At 40.1% G+C, this 14190-nt stretch overlaps 2 protein-coding genes across 3 annotated transcripts; one reads left to right on the top strand and one right to left on the bottom strand.

Annotated features, from left to right (window-relative positions):
• The first annotated feature begins 2553 nt into the window (after positions 1-2553).
• Positions 2554-8711, top strand: LOC146559943 (histone H4 transcription factor). 2 transcript variants are annotated; one of them, XM_085243678.1, is made up of 10 exons: positions 2554-2860; positions 3370-3554; positions 4580-4806; positions 4902-5013; positions 5093-5245; positions 5345-5419; positions 5774-5894; positions 7803-7941; positions 8034-8158; positions 8285-8711. In XM_085243678.1, the coding sequence occupies exons 2-10, from the start codon at positions 3404-3406 to the stop codon at positions 8709-8711; spliced, it is 1530 nt and encodes a 509-aa protein (XP_085099804.1). In that variant the 5' UTR covers positions 2554-2860; positions 3370-3403. The 2 variants fall into 2 exon arrangements, with proteins under 2 accessions (XP_085099804.1, XP_085099806.1); XM_085243680.1 differs by lacking the exons at positions 2554-2860; positions 3370-3554 and adding an exon at positions 4311-4464.
• Positions 8712-8902: 191 nt separating this feature from the next.
• On the bottom strand, positions 8903-13442 carry LOC146559942 (uncharacterized). Its single transcript, XM_085243681.1, has 6 exons — positions 13256-13442; positions 11551-11691; positions 11337-11429; positions 11158-11226; positions 10575-10692; positions 8903-10488 (listed from the first exon to the last, which is right to left on the bottom strand). The coding sequence occupies exons 2-6, from the start codon at positions 11647-11649 to the stop codon at positions 9767-9769; spliced, it is 1101 nt and encodes a 366-aa protein (XP_085099807.1). The 5' UTR covers positions 11650-11691; positions 13256-13442; the 3' UTR covers positions 8903-9766.
• Between the last annotated feature and the right edge of the window lie 748 nt (positions 13443-14190).

Below are 14190 nucleotides of genomic sequence, written 5' to 3'. Positions count from 1 at the left end.
CGAACTAAATAATTAAGCAAGAGTACTGAATTGCTATTTAACTTCAGTGTTGCTGGTTTGCATTTCTCCAGAAGAGAAATCTGAGACATTCTCCTTCAAGTCTGGATTTTGTGGTTTTCTGTTGACCTTACAGTTTGTGCTCTGCAGATGTTCCCTCCTCCAAACTCTGGTAAAATTGAGAGCCATTTAAAGGTTGCATAAATATATTTTATGCGAGCATCGTTCAGTTCAGTTTAAACAAGCTAGCCAAAGTGCTCTCATCTGAAAACAAAACACTCACTGTTAATAAAATCATGAAAGGGCAGATGTAAGACTAGAAAGAAACATTCATTTATCCCTTTATCATCCTTTTTGGTGTCTGGTGGTCATTTTCCTGTGAATCAGTCATCCTGACATAAATCTGCATCAATAATTCAGTCGTTATGGGCCCTCGTGTTTGCAGAGCAGCATGAAATATTGAATAAGAGATCAGCAATGGCGCTGGAGCTGCCTAGGCTCTGCCCACCCCCCCTGCCCTAAAACACATTTGTGGCTGGTCATGGTCCCTCCCTATATTGTACTGTTGGTGCAAGTAAGAGTTCTTATTATATTATATATTCTTATTATATTGTATTGTATATTTTTGAAGTTCATTATGGTGGAAACAATAAACTTCAGTGACCATCACAAACAAAACAGGAGCTGTGACAGTAAAAAGGGTTTAGGCTTGAATGCATGTGTGGGGGAAATGGCATGTACAATATTTGTATTAAATATTCACAGCACAGAAGAGACTGCCGATGATTTCCCACTTTATTCGTTTTATAGCAGCTCATTTTTGAGAACACAGAGGAATGAATCACCTTGAATGCGCACCACAGTATAAGGCTGCTGTTATGAATACCTGCATTTTGTGCAACACTGAGCAACTTTATTAGTGTAGCACTGACTTCACTTTAGGAGACACGCACTCTTGTGAAAATATTGTATTTCTTTGACAGACAAAGGACTGACGGTCAGCAAATCATGACCTCTAGTGGAGGGGATCTATGGCACAATCTGACAGTGAACCTTGTGAGCCTTGATTGAAAGGTGGCTGCAGGCTGATCTCAGGTTTCCTTCTGCTTACAGTGGCTTCCTGTTTCTGTTGGCATTAAGGGCTTTCTCAGGCTGGTAGGGATAACCAGTTCCTTCAGGTGTAAATCATCTCTTTTCTGTCTATTAACAACATGTGAAACCTTCCCAGTGTAAGAATGCAGTATAGTACAGCACAACAGAAGGGGAATAATTAAGCCTGGGTCATAATTATCAACCACACTAGAAAAAATGCAGAGATTTTGGTCAAAGATCAAAATCATTCCAGATAAATAAAGTGAATAAAATAAAGAATAAAGTTGCATGCATGGATGATTTTCAGACTGACAGGAAACATTTCTGAATTTATACAAGAGAGGACTATTTAACAGTGAAAATTACTGCTATCATTTAATCCGTCCACTGCACGTGAAATAGCTTGATCACGGCAGTCCTTATTGTACAGGTCTGTTTCTTTGTTCACACTCTGTGTCTGGAGGAAATGCTGACAGGGTGGAGGAGAAGTTGTTGTCACTTCCTGGGAGGAGTTTGGTCTGGCGTTTACAGATAAAAACAGACATAAGAGCTGTGGTTTAACTGCACTGCCAAAGAAGGAACAAAGAAGACAGAAGGCTTTCCGAGGTTATCAGTGGTGCTACTTAAACACAGGGTTGAGATTCTTTTACTATAAAATCATAACTGAGCTGATCAATTAATATAGAAATGTATATATAGTTTTTCTAAAAAGTTGATTACAACATCTAAACTAAACTAAACTGGCTGAATTTAAACCGCATATGAATAATCTTATGATATAAAATATTTTATGTTTGTGACTATTTTATGCTCTTTTTTTATACTTTCCTAAATAGTACTTTAAGTGAACTCAGGGCAGGTACTGAAGTATTTTATTAGTATTTTTACTTAAATGAAACTCCGTAACTAAACCATACTACTCCATATTCATTCCGAGGATCTTGTTATTTTATGTTTTATGGATATTAAAATGTAAATACAAGATAAGAACAAATTAAAATAATGTATATTTGTGTGTGTGTGGAGTGTGTATTATCCCTGCAGTAAATAACCACATTAAATTATATTTATATATTTAGTCTGATACAATAAAGAAATATTAATTGTAGCCCAAAATCATGATATCATCACAGCATTTAAGGAGGTCTAGAATTGGACCTTTTTAAAGTTAATTTTAGGATACAAAGGGAAGGGTTGACTTGTTCCTTCACTACAAAATACATTTTTCTCATAAATGTGAGGATTTATTTTAAGAAATTAAGAAACAATTTTTCTTTTCTTTCACCTTTCTTTGAGTTTATGTATTTATTTCAAATTGAAATTTTATGGCGTGGCACAAAAATAATGCCATAAAATTCGAGCTGGATGAGTTTAAATACCTGGAATCAGTCATCCAGAGAAGAAGAGAGTGCAGACAGGGTGGAGTGGGTGTAGATGAGCTTCAGGGGTGATTTGTGATAGAAGGATAGAGAGATAGATGTAGATAATCCATTGTGGGACCGTCTAAAGAGAGAAGCTGAAAGAAGAAAAAGAAGAAGCAGAAGAGGGGATAATAATAATAAGAAGTGTATAAAAACAAAACGCTATTTACTTCAGGCTTTAGTTTGCTGCGGTTTCCAGTGCAGTAGGTGGCGATATGCTCAGCTTTCCCGGCACAGTTTTAATAATAAACGAAGAAGAAGCGACAGGAAATAAACAAAGCCAAACAAGCTGAGAGGAGGGAAGCGCAAGGAGGAGCTCAGATCTGCTGCACAAAGTGATATTAACTGCTGTAAGAAACATTTATGAAAAACTTGTGTATCACTAGAGTTAGAAACAACAGTATGAATTTATACAATCCCGGGTTAAAATGTACAAGCTGTATTAATTTAGGAAAAGTCGGATAAAGAGCACAGACCTGTGACAGGTTTCGCGGGAGCTAATCTGTTAGCCAGATAAACATCATCTGCACAAACACAACTTCTTAAGGATGAAGTAAACTGTTGTTAGGTGTGAACGGCTTCATTAACTGTTATGACCAAAAATATATATTTTAAAAATATATGTTTTGATGTGGTTTTAGTTACTCATTCAGTCAGATAGTGAGAGCTTTGGCGCTAACTTCAGCTAATGACTCTTCAAACATTTACAGACATGTTTCAGTTTCCATGACACCATCAGTCCTCGTTAGCACATGCTAACTAGCAAAACGGCGTCTTTAGTAGTTTAGATGTCGTAGTTTAACGTTTCCTTTTCTCTCTGGGTTAAACATATGTGCCTACTTTCTGTGTGGCTGGTTAGGGTGTGAGGGGCTGAGCTCACAGGACTCAACGACATGATGACAACAAAGAGACTCGGGAACTTTGAGGTGGTCTGTGAGTGGGGTTCGTGCAGTTTCACGGGCCGCTCCATGGAGGAGCTCAGCGACCACATGTGTCTGCATTTGAAGGACTACCTGGGGGACAACGATGCCCTGGAGGAGCTGGGTAAGCGATTTTGCGTGCAGGGGTGGGCGAGGGGTCAGCTTTTGTTGGGCAGCACATTTAGTTTATTAGCATGGGGTTTAATGGTCAGTGTTTGGTCCAAGTGTTGTCCAGTTTAAATATGCCTGTTGAATATTACAAAGAGGTGCTTCTGTTACTGAACTCTCATTGTGGTTGTGTGTAGATCAGTGCAAGGGATTGGATTTTATTGTCATTTAAAATAAATTTTGGCTTACAGTGATTTATATGGACAAGATTACAGAGATAAAAAATATCATTGTGCTGTTTTCTGTTTTGCAGCATTTCTCTTGTTTTTCCTTTCAGCTCATCCTCTCTTATACTTTTGTCCCTCCATCGGCCAGGCTGTGGCACATTTTCTTGTTTTGGGTTCTTTTGTGACCTCTTGGATGAGTCGCTGAGGCGCTCTTAGAGTAATTTTGGTGATTCAGTAATACTGCCTTTGTAGATATTAGATTGTCTTTAGCTAATATTAAAATTAGTTTGATGATCTGAAACAAATATGCAAAAAAAAAAGAAAAATCATGAAAGGGGCAAGTTTATGGATTAAACTAATTGTGATTATTAGAATTTTTTGTGATGTCTGTACTATTTTACTGGTAAATGCTTATTTTAATCACTCACCCCTACCAGTCATCTCTGCATCATCTAACCATAACCTGCTTATATTACAAATGCTACGAATGGCAGTGCTGCAGAGTGCACTAAAAAGCCCCCTGCTTCATTTGAGTCACAAGTAAAACTGCTTTTGTAGCTACAGTCAGATTTTGCCGGTACATGGTTTTATTTTTATTTTGTGACAGCAACTGTCTCTACTCAACACCAGACTATACGATGGGATACTTCTCAACCTCATGCTGATCACGGTTAATCTGGTTTTCATGTTATTGGACATGTGGGTGCTTTAAAGTTTTTAAAGTTGCTTTAAACATTCTGTAATGACATTGCAATAATTACTGATTCTCTTTCTTTCTTTCTTTCTTTCTTTCTTTCTTTTTTTTTTTCGTTAGATGAATATGCTTGTCTCTGGAATGGATGTGAATTTCTCTCCATGGGTAGCCCTGCAGAGCTGGAGGTCCATGCTTATTTCCACAACTACCATGGGAAGCTCAAGTTCATTGGGTCACAGCTGCTCAAGTCCCGTCCAGATCTTCCCAGCTGCAATCAAGGCATGCACAGCAACAATCTGGTCCCTGAAGGATCAGACGGATATGTTTGCCAGTGGGAGCAATGTGATGTACGTATTTTTCATTTAAGTTATCCAGTCTTCACTAAACGATTGATATATTATCATGGGATTTATTTATTTTTTCCTTGTTTTCTTTTTTAAAGTGTACATTTAATAATCCTGAGTGGTTCTATCGACATGTGGACAACCACATAGAAAGTGCTGAACCACAGTCTCTGCCTCAACAACAGCAGGCGCTCTTCTGCCAGTGGGCAGGTACGACCGGGAGTTTTTTAAACGTTCGTGAGACGCTATCTCCTTGGACACCGTGTGACATTTCCCGTTTTGTTCACAGGCTGCGACGCCTTTTTCAAGATCAGATACCGTTTGAGGGAACATATGCGGAGCCATACTCAGGAGCGCCTTGTCGCCTGTCCTACGTGTGGCAGCATGTTCTCCAGCAACACAAAGCTGTTTGACCACCTGCACAGGCAAGCTGAGCCAGTAGGTGAGACGGACGCTTAAGCTCGCATTAAATTTCTGTGATGTTGATGTTTTAATTGCGCCGCCTTATTGCTGATGTTTGTATGTGTACTTATCCTAACAGAGACGCTGGTTTGTGAACACTGTGGGAAAGCTTTTTCCAGCGAGAGGCTTTTGCGGGATCATGTTCGTCAGCATGGTGAGTTTTATTCCTAAATTTTCTTTTGGGATTAAATTGTTTTTATGGCTGTTTGTCTTGAAATATTAGAAATGGAGAGAGCGGTTTATGAGCAGTTTATCGCACATTGCTACAGATTTTCTTTTGTTTCTGTTGTCAAGCTCCCTACTGTGTGGTCTTTAGATTTGTATTCATTGAGCTCTTATTTTGTACTGAGTTATGTCATTTGGTTGGTCAGGTGTACAAAATCTGATCTATTTCAGTTTCTTTGTGATCTGTTAGTTATTAAACGTTAATAGATCCATGGTGGATCTCTGACTCAGTTTGATCATCTGTTACATGCATTGCCCGCCTTTTTTTTCTTTTTACTCTCAGTGAATCAGGTGAAGTGTCCCTTTTGTGACATGACCTGCACCACTTTGGCTGCTCTGAAGATCCACATCAGGTTCCGCCATTGTGATGAGCGTCCGTTCCCGTGCGACTTCTGTGACAAAAGGTAGATCCTCCAACACAGCTCATCAAGTGTTCAGTTAACAGCAAACACACTCTTAACTCCATCGTTTTCTTTAATCTGGCAGCGAAAGCTGGGTTATCAAGTTTCAGCTATTTCAGTAAAATTCTCTTCCATAAATTTTTTTTATCATTAACGTCTTAAATCGTGTATTTGTGAGGAACCATGTAGCATTTTTCACATCCAAAGTCACAAGGAAGTTTTCATTCCAGCTCACTCATTATTTCCTTCAGTTTGTGTATGTGTAAGTAATCCCTGTGAGGCAAAAACTCATGTGACTTTAAATGCTTGATTTCTCACAGTTTTCTGCTCTTAGCTTGTCAGTATCCTTAACATGGTGCTCTCAGGTACACAGCTCTGTTTGTGAATACAGGATTCGCTAAAAAAGGTCTTTCAGACTGAGGAAGAACAAAGTGGGTGCACCATGGGCCTGGTATATAACAAACAGGGATTATTCTTAACTGTGATTTATGCAAAGCTACTCTAGTATAGAGTCAAAGAACAAAAATGGGAGCTGGAAATGAGCTCAGGATAATATCTGCTCTTTAGATCTTTTTATTATATGTTTTTAGTCAAAATACTCCCTTTAATATCTGCTTCAAATGTAACCAGTCTTTAGTCGTGCCTTAAAAATATTGTATACCCTTTAAGGAATTCTCCTAATAAGACCTTAACCAAACTATTAGGAAAGGTTCGTTAAAATATTGTGTTTAAAGGGGTTTTTAAAGAAAGAGCCACAAAATGTGAAAAAAGAAACCAGTTCCTTGTTTTATTGTCTTTCAATCATTTATGTCTCTGTATGAGATATATTGGTTTGCAGCCTCCTGTGATGTCAGAACAGCCTAATCATCGTCTCCAACTGACCCTCCCCCAAAGGAGAACCAGCAGGATTGACATACAGATGTTTGTAACTGTTTCTGTTTCATTTGGGGTGTTGTTTACTCAAGCACAATAGACATTTTTATGTATGAAGTAACCACAAAGAACAGGAAAATGCAGGCACTTCTGTTCAGTAACACAGACTTTACTGCCTATGCTGACCAGTCCTGCTTATGTGCATATTCATCCCTCAGAACAGCCCATTTCGAGCCAGGAAAAACTCTGCAGTGTGTAATTTTATTTCTTTTATATACTCAGTAGAGCTGTGTGCTGTGACTGTTCCTGGCTGGAGCTCAGTCGCACAGCAGCTCGTTTGCTTTTAAAGCCCCCAGATACGCCCTGTTAGGAGATGAGTTAAAAGCAGGGGTATAAAGGTGGGGAAGAATTAGTGACCTGTGAGGTATTTTTTAGCTGAAACTTGAAAAAGATATTAATAGAACACATGAGGGTAGAAACGGGCCATAATATGGGACTTTTTAAGTAGCAGTGCAATTTTTGACTCATCTGTATTGAAAATGTAAACAACTATAAGTAAGTAAGAAGTAAGAGGCTCAAACATGTGACATGTGAGTGAGAATGCTGCTAGAGCCACATCTTTATTACCAAAATCAGTTTTTACCCCTCAGCCTTGAAAGGCTGATGGGGTGCTGTCGTAACCCTGCTGTGCAGGCGGCTTGGACATTCAAATTTGTGAATACAAAAAAGGAGGCGACAGGATTTTTAAATTCATACCATAAGTGATTCTACAAAAAGTCTCAGATGACTTTGAAACTCAGTGACTTGGTCCTCAAGGTTTCTAAAGATCTTGCAAATGCGATAACTCGAAAAAGATGTCACCAAGTATTTGAAATTGACACCAAATCTCCCTCAGGTTGGGATCTCAGTGAGGTCAACTATTCTGAAAATCACTTTGGATTTTTACATTTATACCAGAGGTGCATCTACAGGGAGGCTGAGGGGTAAAAGCTACAGTCGCCAGTAATTTTAACTGTTTCCATCTTTATTTCCCCACAGATTTAAGAACCAGCGCGATCTGCAGAAGCACACAGAGGTTCACAATGAGGGCACCATGTACAGCTGTACAGTGGAGGGCTGTGATTATACTTGTCATACGTTCCAAACAATGAGCCAGCACTTCAAGAGAGTCCATGAGGTTTGTAACACAGTGTCGTCCAACATATTACCTGGTCAGATCATCTCAGCCTGCTGTGACTGTAGATATGGTTTTTTGTTGATGACCAATAGGTTGGGGGAATGGCTAAATATAAATGCCATATCTGTGATAAGGTGTTCTCTTGGTGTTACACTCTTACACTTCACCTTCGTAAGAAGCATGAGCTGAAGTGGCCCTCTGGACATTCCCGCTTTAGGTGAGTCACCTGTGGTAATAGTCATCCTCTCTGCTTTACAGTCCTCTGGGTGCGACGAATATAATTTAAGTAGAGCTGAAAAAAAGTAAAAACTCAAATGGATTCCTCTCCTCTCCTGTCATACAGGTACAGGAAGGATGTCGATGGTTTCCTGAAGTTAAATATGGTGCGCTTTGAGACTGTTGAAGTGACAAAGGAGATCATGAAGAACATGGCCAAGAAGCCTCAGAGCCTTCAGAAAAGTCTGAGTGGCAGCAGTCAGGACGAGAGCGCTGTTGTCACGCTGGAGAGCGGCCGAAGCTCTCCCACAGGATCCTCCTCGCCCTCCTCCAGCTCCTCCTACTCCTCAGAGTTCTCAGGAGGTGAGGACATGTCATCTCAAGCCAGCCCCAGAGGCAGCGACTCTCCTGTCTACTGTGTGATGAGCACCATTCCTCACATTGAGGACGAGTCTGCAGGACTGATGCAGGAGGACTGTGATGGTTTTGGGGCTTCCGGAGCAGTCCAGGCTCTGACGGAGGTTGCGAGGGGCCTCGGCATGGATGTGGTTTAAGTGTTCACTGTGCACTGGGTCAGGTGACCCACACCCAGTGTAGGCTTTATGCAATTAATAAAAATTTCTGTTAAAGTTTTTATGAATGGGGGAAGAGTTAAAAGCACTAGAAAGCTTGTTCCATGAAATGTTCTCCAGGCACTGAATTCCGAAGACTTTATTTTTTGTTGTGACCTTTGTTGAATTTTATTGTTACACAGTTAAATACATTTTTGAAACAAGAAAAGATCGTGCCATGTTTTTGTGTCTCTTTGTGGTTTTAGGGATGCTAATGAGGGTTAATCCACATCTATTCATACATCCTCACTTTTAGCATTTAGCTCAAAGCTTATGTGCAAAATACAGTCTTACAGACAGAATCTCCATAAACTCCATAAATCGGCAGTTTTTCATTTTCCAGGTTTTTTTTTAGAGGCCAACCTGAGCCCAACTTAAAAAAAGTAAGCACATGAACATGAATCTGCTTACACTTTAAGGTGTAAATAATCAGTGCTGCTCACTGTGGAGTACCACAGAAACCTAAATGACCAGTGAACACAAGACAGGCGCTGTAAATATATATTTTTAAATACCTCATAGTACCCATCATGTCCTAATGATCTCTGTTACCAGCTCCCAGCTTGAGTTAGGGAACCCAGTCTGCTTTTAAGATTGGATTAAACTTAGCTTTTAGGTTAAGCTTACATTCAGAGCTGGATCAACCCTTCAGCTATGAAGCAAATGGCTCAGACTGCTGGGAGACCTTCCTTGAAAACATTCAACATGCATTTATAAGCCATTGTTTTATGTCTTTAAGAGTTTGAAATGTTGCTGTTTTTTCCATTATCCTTAATTTTTCCTTCACCCAGTTCCAGGACATGCTTGCCCTCGATGAACCTGGTTCTGTCAGAGGTGCTTTCTCCCACTCTGGCTGATTACTCAGAGATTCCTAGTGCCTTGAGGTGACTGTTTTTATTTGGCTCGGTATAAATAAAACTGAAGTGAGAGATGAAATTTGAGAATGTGAGCTCTCCCTTTCTGAGCCTACTCTGGAGACTCAGGGTCCCAATACTGCATCAGAGCCAGTATGAGGCCGCTGGCGTCTGCAGCGGTGTTGACACTTCTCTCGACAGAAGTGTCTCCCTCACTCGAAGGAAATAAAGAGGTGACGTGATACCTCTTGCTACAAGAGGTTTCCTGATTGCCTTGCAGGTATTCAGTGAGTAGTCTTTAAGGGTGTGTTTCCTAAAATGGAAACTGTGTGTGTCCCTCATTGTCTCCCATGAAGAAGTCTGGCAGGGATGCGTCTTGGTGTCTGGATAAGACGCGTTAAATCTAATGCTGTTAGGATACAGGAAAGAGCAATCACTCATGTTAGTGTGTTGCACTTGCATGTTGTGTGCTGGTGGATGTGTATAAGTTGTGATGAATGGAGATGGATAATACTGCAAAGTCTGAGAAGAACCAAACGGACTGTTGGACATTTCGTGCCTCATTCTCTTTGCTTTGTTGATGCCTTCACACTCAAACTGCCTCTTCCTGTCGAGCGATCCGCTGTGTCTGCCATCAAGGTCAGAAGTGACTATTAATTCCCTGAACTTCTCTTTATGAGGTAAATTCTTTGTTGGGCTAGATTGGTGGATCTGGTGTTTCTCTTTCTTATCAGGTGTTGAGTGCTGGTCCTGCTTCTCACAGTCAAGTTTCTCCCTGTACCCACGGCTGTGGGTAGACACTGGTGGAGGCGTTTGAAGGTCAGAGACAGAACAGTCACAGCTTGTAGTTTCACTCTTACTTCCACCTGAAGAGAATTCAGACGAAGAGTCTAAGTCCAAGAAAAGGATCAGTGCTACATTTCTACTTAATCATTGCTGGCGTGAAACTCACCTGAACATGGGTGTGCACACGGCTGGTGTAGTTCCTTTTGTTGCACAGAGGCAGAGGGACTGCTAGCAGGACACTCAGGTGTCAGCTCCTGTTGACTGCTGTGCATTTGTTGCAATTTCTGGTAAATTAAATATTACATGTTGGTTATCAGACAAATCAGCTGTGCAATTCAAGATCAGTATGATCCATTAATATTATCCCTCTGCGAACTTTTCACAATACTGTGAGCAATACAATTCACAATAACAGCATTATTGTGACATACCTCTGAGCTGAAAAACAATAAAGCTCAGGTAGTTTATCTCTTAGGAAATGAATTACACTCAAAATAAGAGTATGAGGAGGTGCTGAAGAGCATCTCTGAATACACAACAAATCCAATCGTAAAGTAGATGGGCGACAGCAGAGCGACTGGCAGAAGACCGCAGGGTGCCACTTCTGTCAGCTGAGAGCAGGAACCAGAGCCTACAGTCTGCATGGGATCACCAATGCTTCCACACGTAACTCCCAAAACACGTAGAGACGTTCAAAACTACCACAAATCCCAATAAAAAAATAACAATTAAATTTATTTAGCGCTCACCTTGAGTTGTTTGTGGTGGTAAATTTTCCACGCAATACACACGTGCAGTGCGCCCCATCTCCCTCGTATCTGGAAAAGAAATCATTCATTTTAATGAAAACAATTTCATCAATTTAAAAGGAAAGCGAAGTAACATTTTATATATTTTAGTTACTGAGATTCTTGAGGTTTTTACTCACTGTTGAGTTAGAGGATCTAGTTGTTGCTCTGTGCGAGGCTGTGATGGGTGCAAAGAAAGTCCTCATTGTTTGTCCGGGCAGGTTTGTGTTAAACTGTAGCAAGATGTAAAAGATGGATATCAGTGAGGAGTAGGTAAAAGCAGGCGAGGGGCCTGGAATAACTTCCAAGTCTGAGCAGCTTCACATGAGGATAGTTAAAGTAATCACATCTCACATTTCTGTCCTGAGGTCCCATCAATGCTGGATTTGGCAGGATGCTCGAGGACTGCTGCAGGACGGGAGTGAAGGCATGCCGGGGGATGTTCTGATGCATGTGGAGAAGTTGACGGAGCAGGCTGTGGTCGCAGGAAGCAGACTGATGAGACAGAAACAATTGACAGTTTTAGTTTCTGAGCTAAGATGGCAGATCGCATGCAGTAGAGCAGGAGATTTTAAAGTCTCACACTATAGGGTAAGTTAGTTAACCACAACATAAGCCTTGTTTTCTTGCCCTAAATCTGTTTACATGTTGGTAAATTGGCTTCATTTAGAGTATCAGAAAATCCCATTTAAATCGTTTCACCGTCTCTTATATTGAAACTGCAGAGAACTTTCAAACAGGATGATTTTCCTGGGAAGTTTTGGATACTGCGGAGCTCCCTGATCTCCAGTTCATTGTGGTTTTTGATTTAAGGTCACCAACCATTAAGAATGTTTTCTAAAACATATTGTACAGTATTGAGTAAACCTTTTAGGCAATTTGCTTTTCAAATCACATGCAAATGACTGTATCTTGTTAGCTTGCATCACAGATGGTAATCCAATTGAGGCAGTTTGTGTGCCAATCCATTTAATTCATTTAAAATCCATCCGTTTCAAGGACACATGATTAGTAATGCTGTTAGCGAATGGGAGGCAAAGTGATGAATATAATATTAGAGAAAATTAATCTCTAGTGATTTATTGTAAATGTGGGACACATAGGAAAGAAGCAGAAAATAACCTGATCATAAGACAGTCCTCACCTATTTCATTCATATCAACAGGTAATTAACCTGTACACAGTATTAACGCAGTGGCAGACAACTGTATTGGTCTCTGTGCTTGCAGTGCACAGTGGGCTCTGTAGTTTTGCTCACTGGGACTACAAACATTTAAAAACTATAAAAAAAAGTCGGGTGTACTCCTTTCCGACAACCTGTCTTCGCTGCAGCAATCCAATAGCCTGATCCCTCCTTTCTCATAAAGACAAGATTAGCGAGAGGCTACACCTCCTATGTTCTCTAAATTTCGTGCATGTCAGCGTGCCACAGAAATCCTTTAATCTCATAAAGGAGCTGTTTGTTAGGCGAACAGCAAACAGAGTGAATAAGGCTTTGGAAACATCTTGCTGTGTCATCGGAGGGCACAGATAGCACCGGGGCTCGCCTCTGACATGACATGTGCTCTTTTTTTTCATGCTCAGAAAAAAAAAGGTTATTAATTTGCATCCTTTATTTTTTAACATGTCATTAGTAAAACAAACTGGCACAAACGACAGCTGAACAGTTAAGGTCGTTTCTGAGAAATGTTTTATTCACCTCATCTAATGTTAATATTTCATCGTTTTATATGATCATCAACTAAACTTCTAAGAAACATTTTACTGTTTTCAGGCAGTTTATTGGTCAAAAAGCAGAACAAAAATGGAAAAACAGCTATCACTTGCAGTCCCAGAGCAACTGTAACACAAGTTAATTTGATTTAATCACCTGAATTATCACATAATTAACATAACATGGGGAAAATAGATGTAATTTTATGTTTGAGAAGCATATTTACATATACTTCTCAAAATATTTAAATTGTCCCCGTCTTACAGCAGGGGTCCCTCTCACAATTTAATATTTGACATTTTCCCTTCCAAAGTCATGTATGTTTTATACATTTATGAGTCTTACCTGTGAGCACCAAGTCCTTTTAAATTTCAGCTAAATGGTGGGGGAAAAAATCCAGATCAATTCAGCCGAGCATTCAGGAGCGTGAACCCTGTTTGTTGTCCCTCTGCAGGTCCTAACTTCATGTCAGCAGGAACCACTTGTTGCTGTGAATCGGTGTCAGCTGTCTGCTGGCCCTGGTCAATTAGTCAGTGTTACTTACCAACACCGGGAAAGACCATTAACTACTCCTAATGGCTTAAACTAATCCCATCAGCCATATAAATCTTTGTGATTGAGTTTAGGGAAAGACAGCTTGTGTGGCAGCAGAAGGGATTTCACAAAGAGACACAATGGAAATCTGGCGTGCAAATAATTGCAGCACCTCCAGCCATTTCTATTGTTAAAAGAATCCCGTCCAGCACCGTGCAGGACAGCGCAACGTGTAAATATTCAGCAGGTCGATGTGGTTTCAACACTAATAAAACATGTTTTGTTAGTGAGCAAAACGAAACTTTATTATGAAATTTAAATACTGCAAGCTATTATCGATCGTTTTTAACTTGTCTGATGAACCCATAACACTGCGAGGTGTCCATTCATCTGTTTGTCTGTCCTGTCACAAGTCACAAAGAATCACTGCTCCTCCTTGAGCAAGGTGTCAAACATCAGGTCTGGGGGCCAGAATTGTCCCGGCATAGGCTTTGGCTTCGGAACATATGAAAGGGTGAAAGAGGCCATAAATCTTTGCACTTTTAAGTGTAATTTTTTTAGTCTTACAGCTTTTTCTGCTGTTAAAGACCTCCCCCGCAGCCATCCATGCTACACCACAGGAGTTTCATAATGGATACATTTTTCGTCTACTACAGAAAGTTTAGTTACTAATAAAAGTGAGCTATCAGAACTTTTTTCTTAATGTTACACATTTACATGCACAAAATTAAACAGGTGGACCTTCA

This window comes from Mchenga conophoros, linkage group LG14 (genome assembly GCF_057382185.1).
Source record: "Mchenga conophoros isolate Kocher_MC1m ecotype Shallow Benthic linkage group LG14, M_conophoros_male_GT1.1, whole genome shotgun sequence".
NCBI classification, from domain to species: domain Eukaryota; kingdom Metazoa; phylum Chordata; class Actinopteri; order Cichliformes; family Cichlidae; genus Mchenga; species Mchenga conophoros.
Note: the sequence above shows the minus strand (reverse complement) of the source record. Positions and strands in the feature narration are given on the sequence as shown.

Coding starts and splice junctions, on each gene's coding strand:
- LOC146559943 (XM_085243678.1), top strand. CDS start 3,404: ATGATGACAACAAAGAGACTCGGGAACTTTGAGGTGGTCTGTGAGTGG. Junction 3,555..4,579: donor CGATGCCCTGGAGGAGCTGG/GTAAGCGATTTT, acceptor TTTTTTCGTTAG/ATGAATATGCTTGTCTCTGG. Junction 5,246..5,344: donor CAGGCAAGCTGAGCCAGTAG/GTGAGACGGACG, acceptor TTATCCTAACAG/AGACGCTGGTTTGTGAACAC.
- LOC146559942 (XM_085243681.1), bottom strand. CDS start 11,649: ATGCATCAGAACATCCCCCGGCATGCCTTCACTCCCGTCCTGCAGCAG. Junction 10,693..11,157: donor ACCACCACAAACAACTCAAG/GTGAGCGCTAAA, acceptor TTAATTTACCAG/AAATTGCAACAAATGCACAG. Junction 10,489..10,574: donor GTGTGCACACCCATGTTCAG/GTGAGTTTCACG, acceptor AATTCTCTTCAG/GTGGAAGTAAGAGTGAAACT.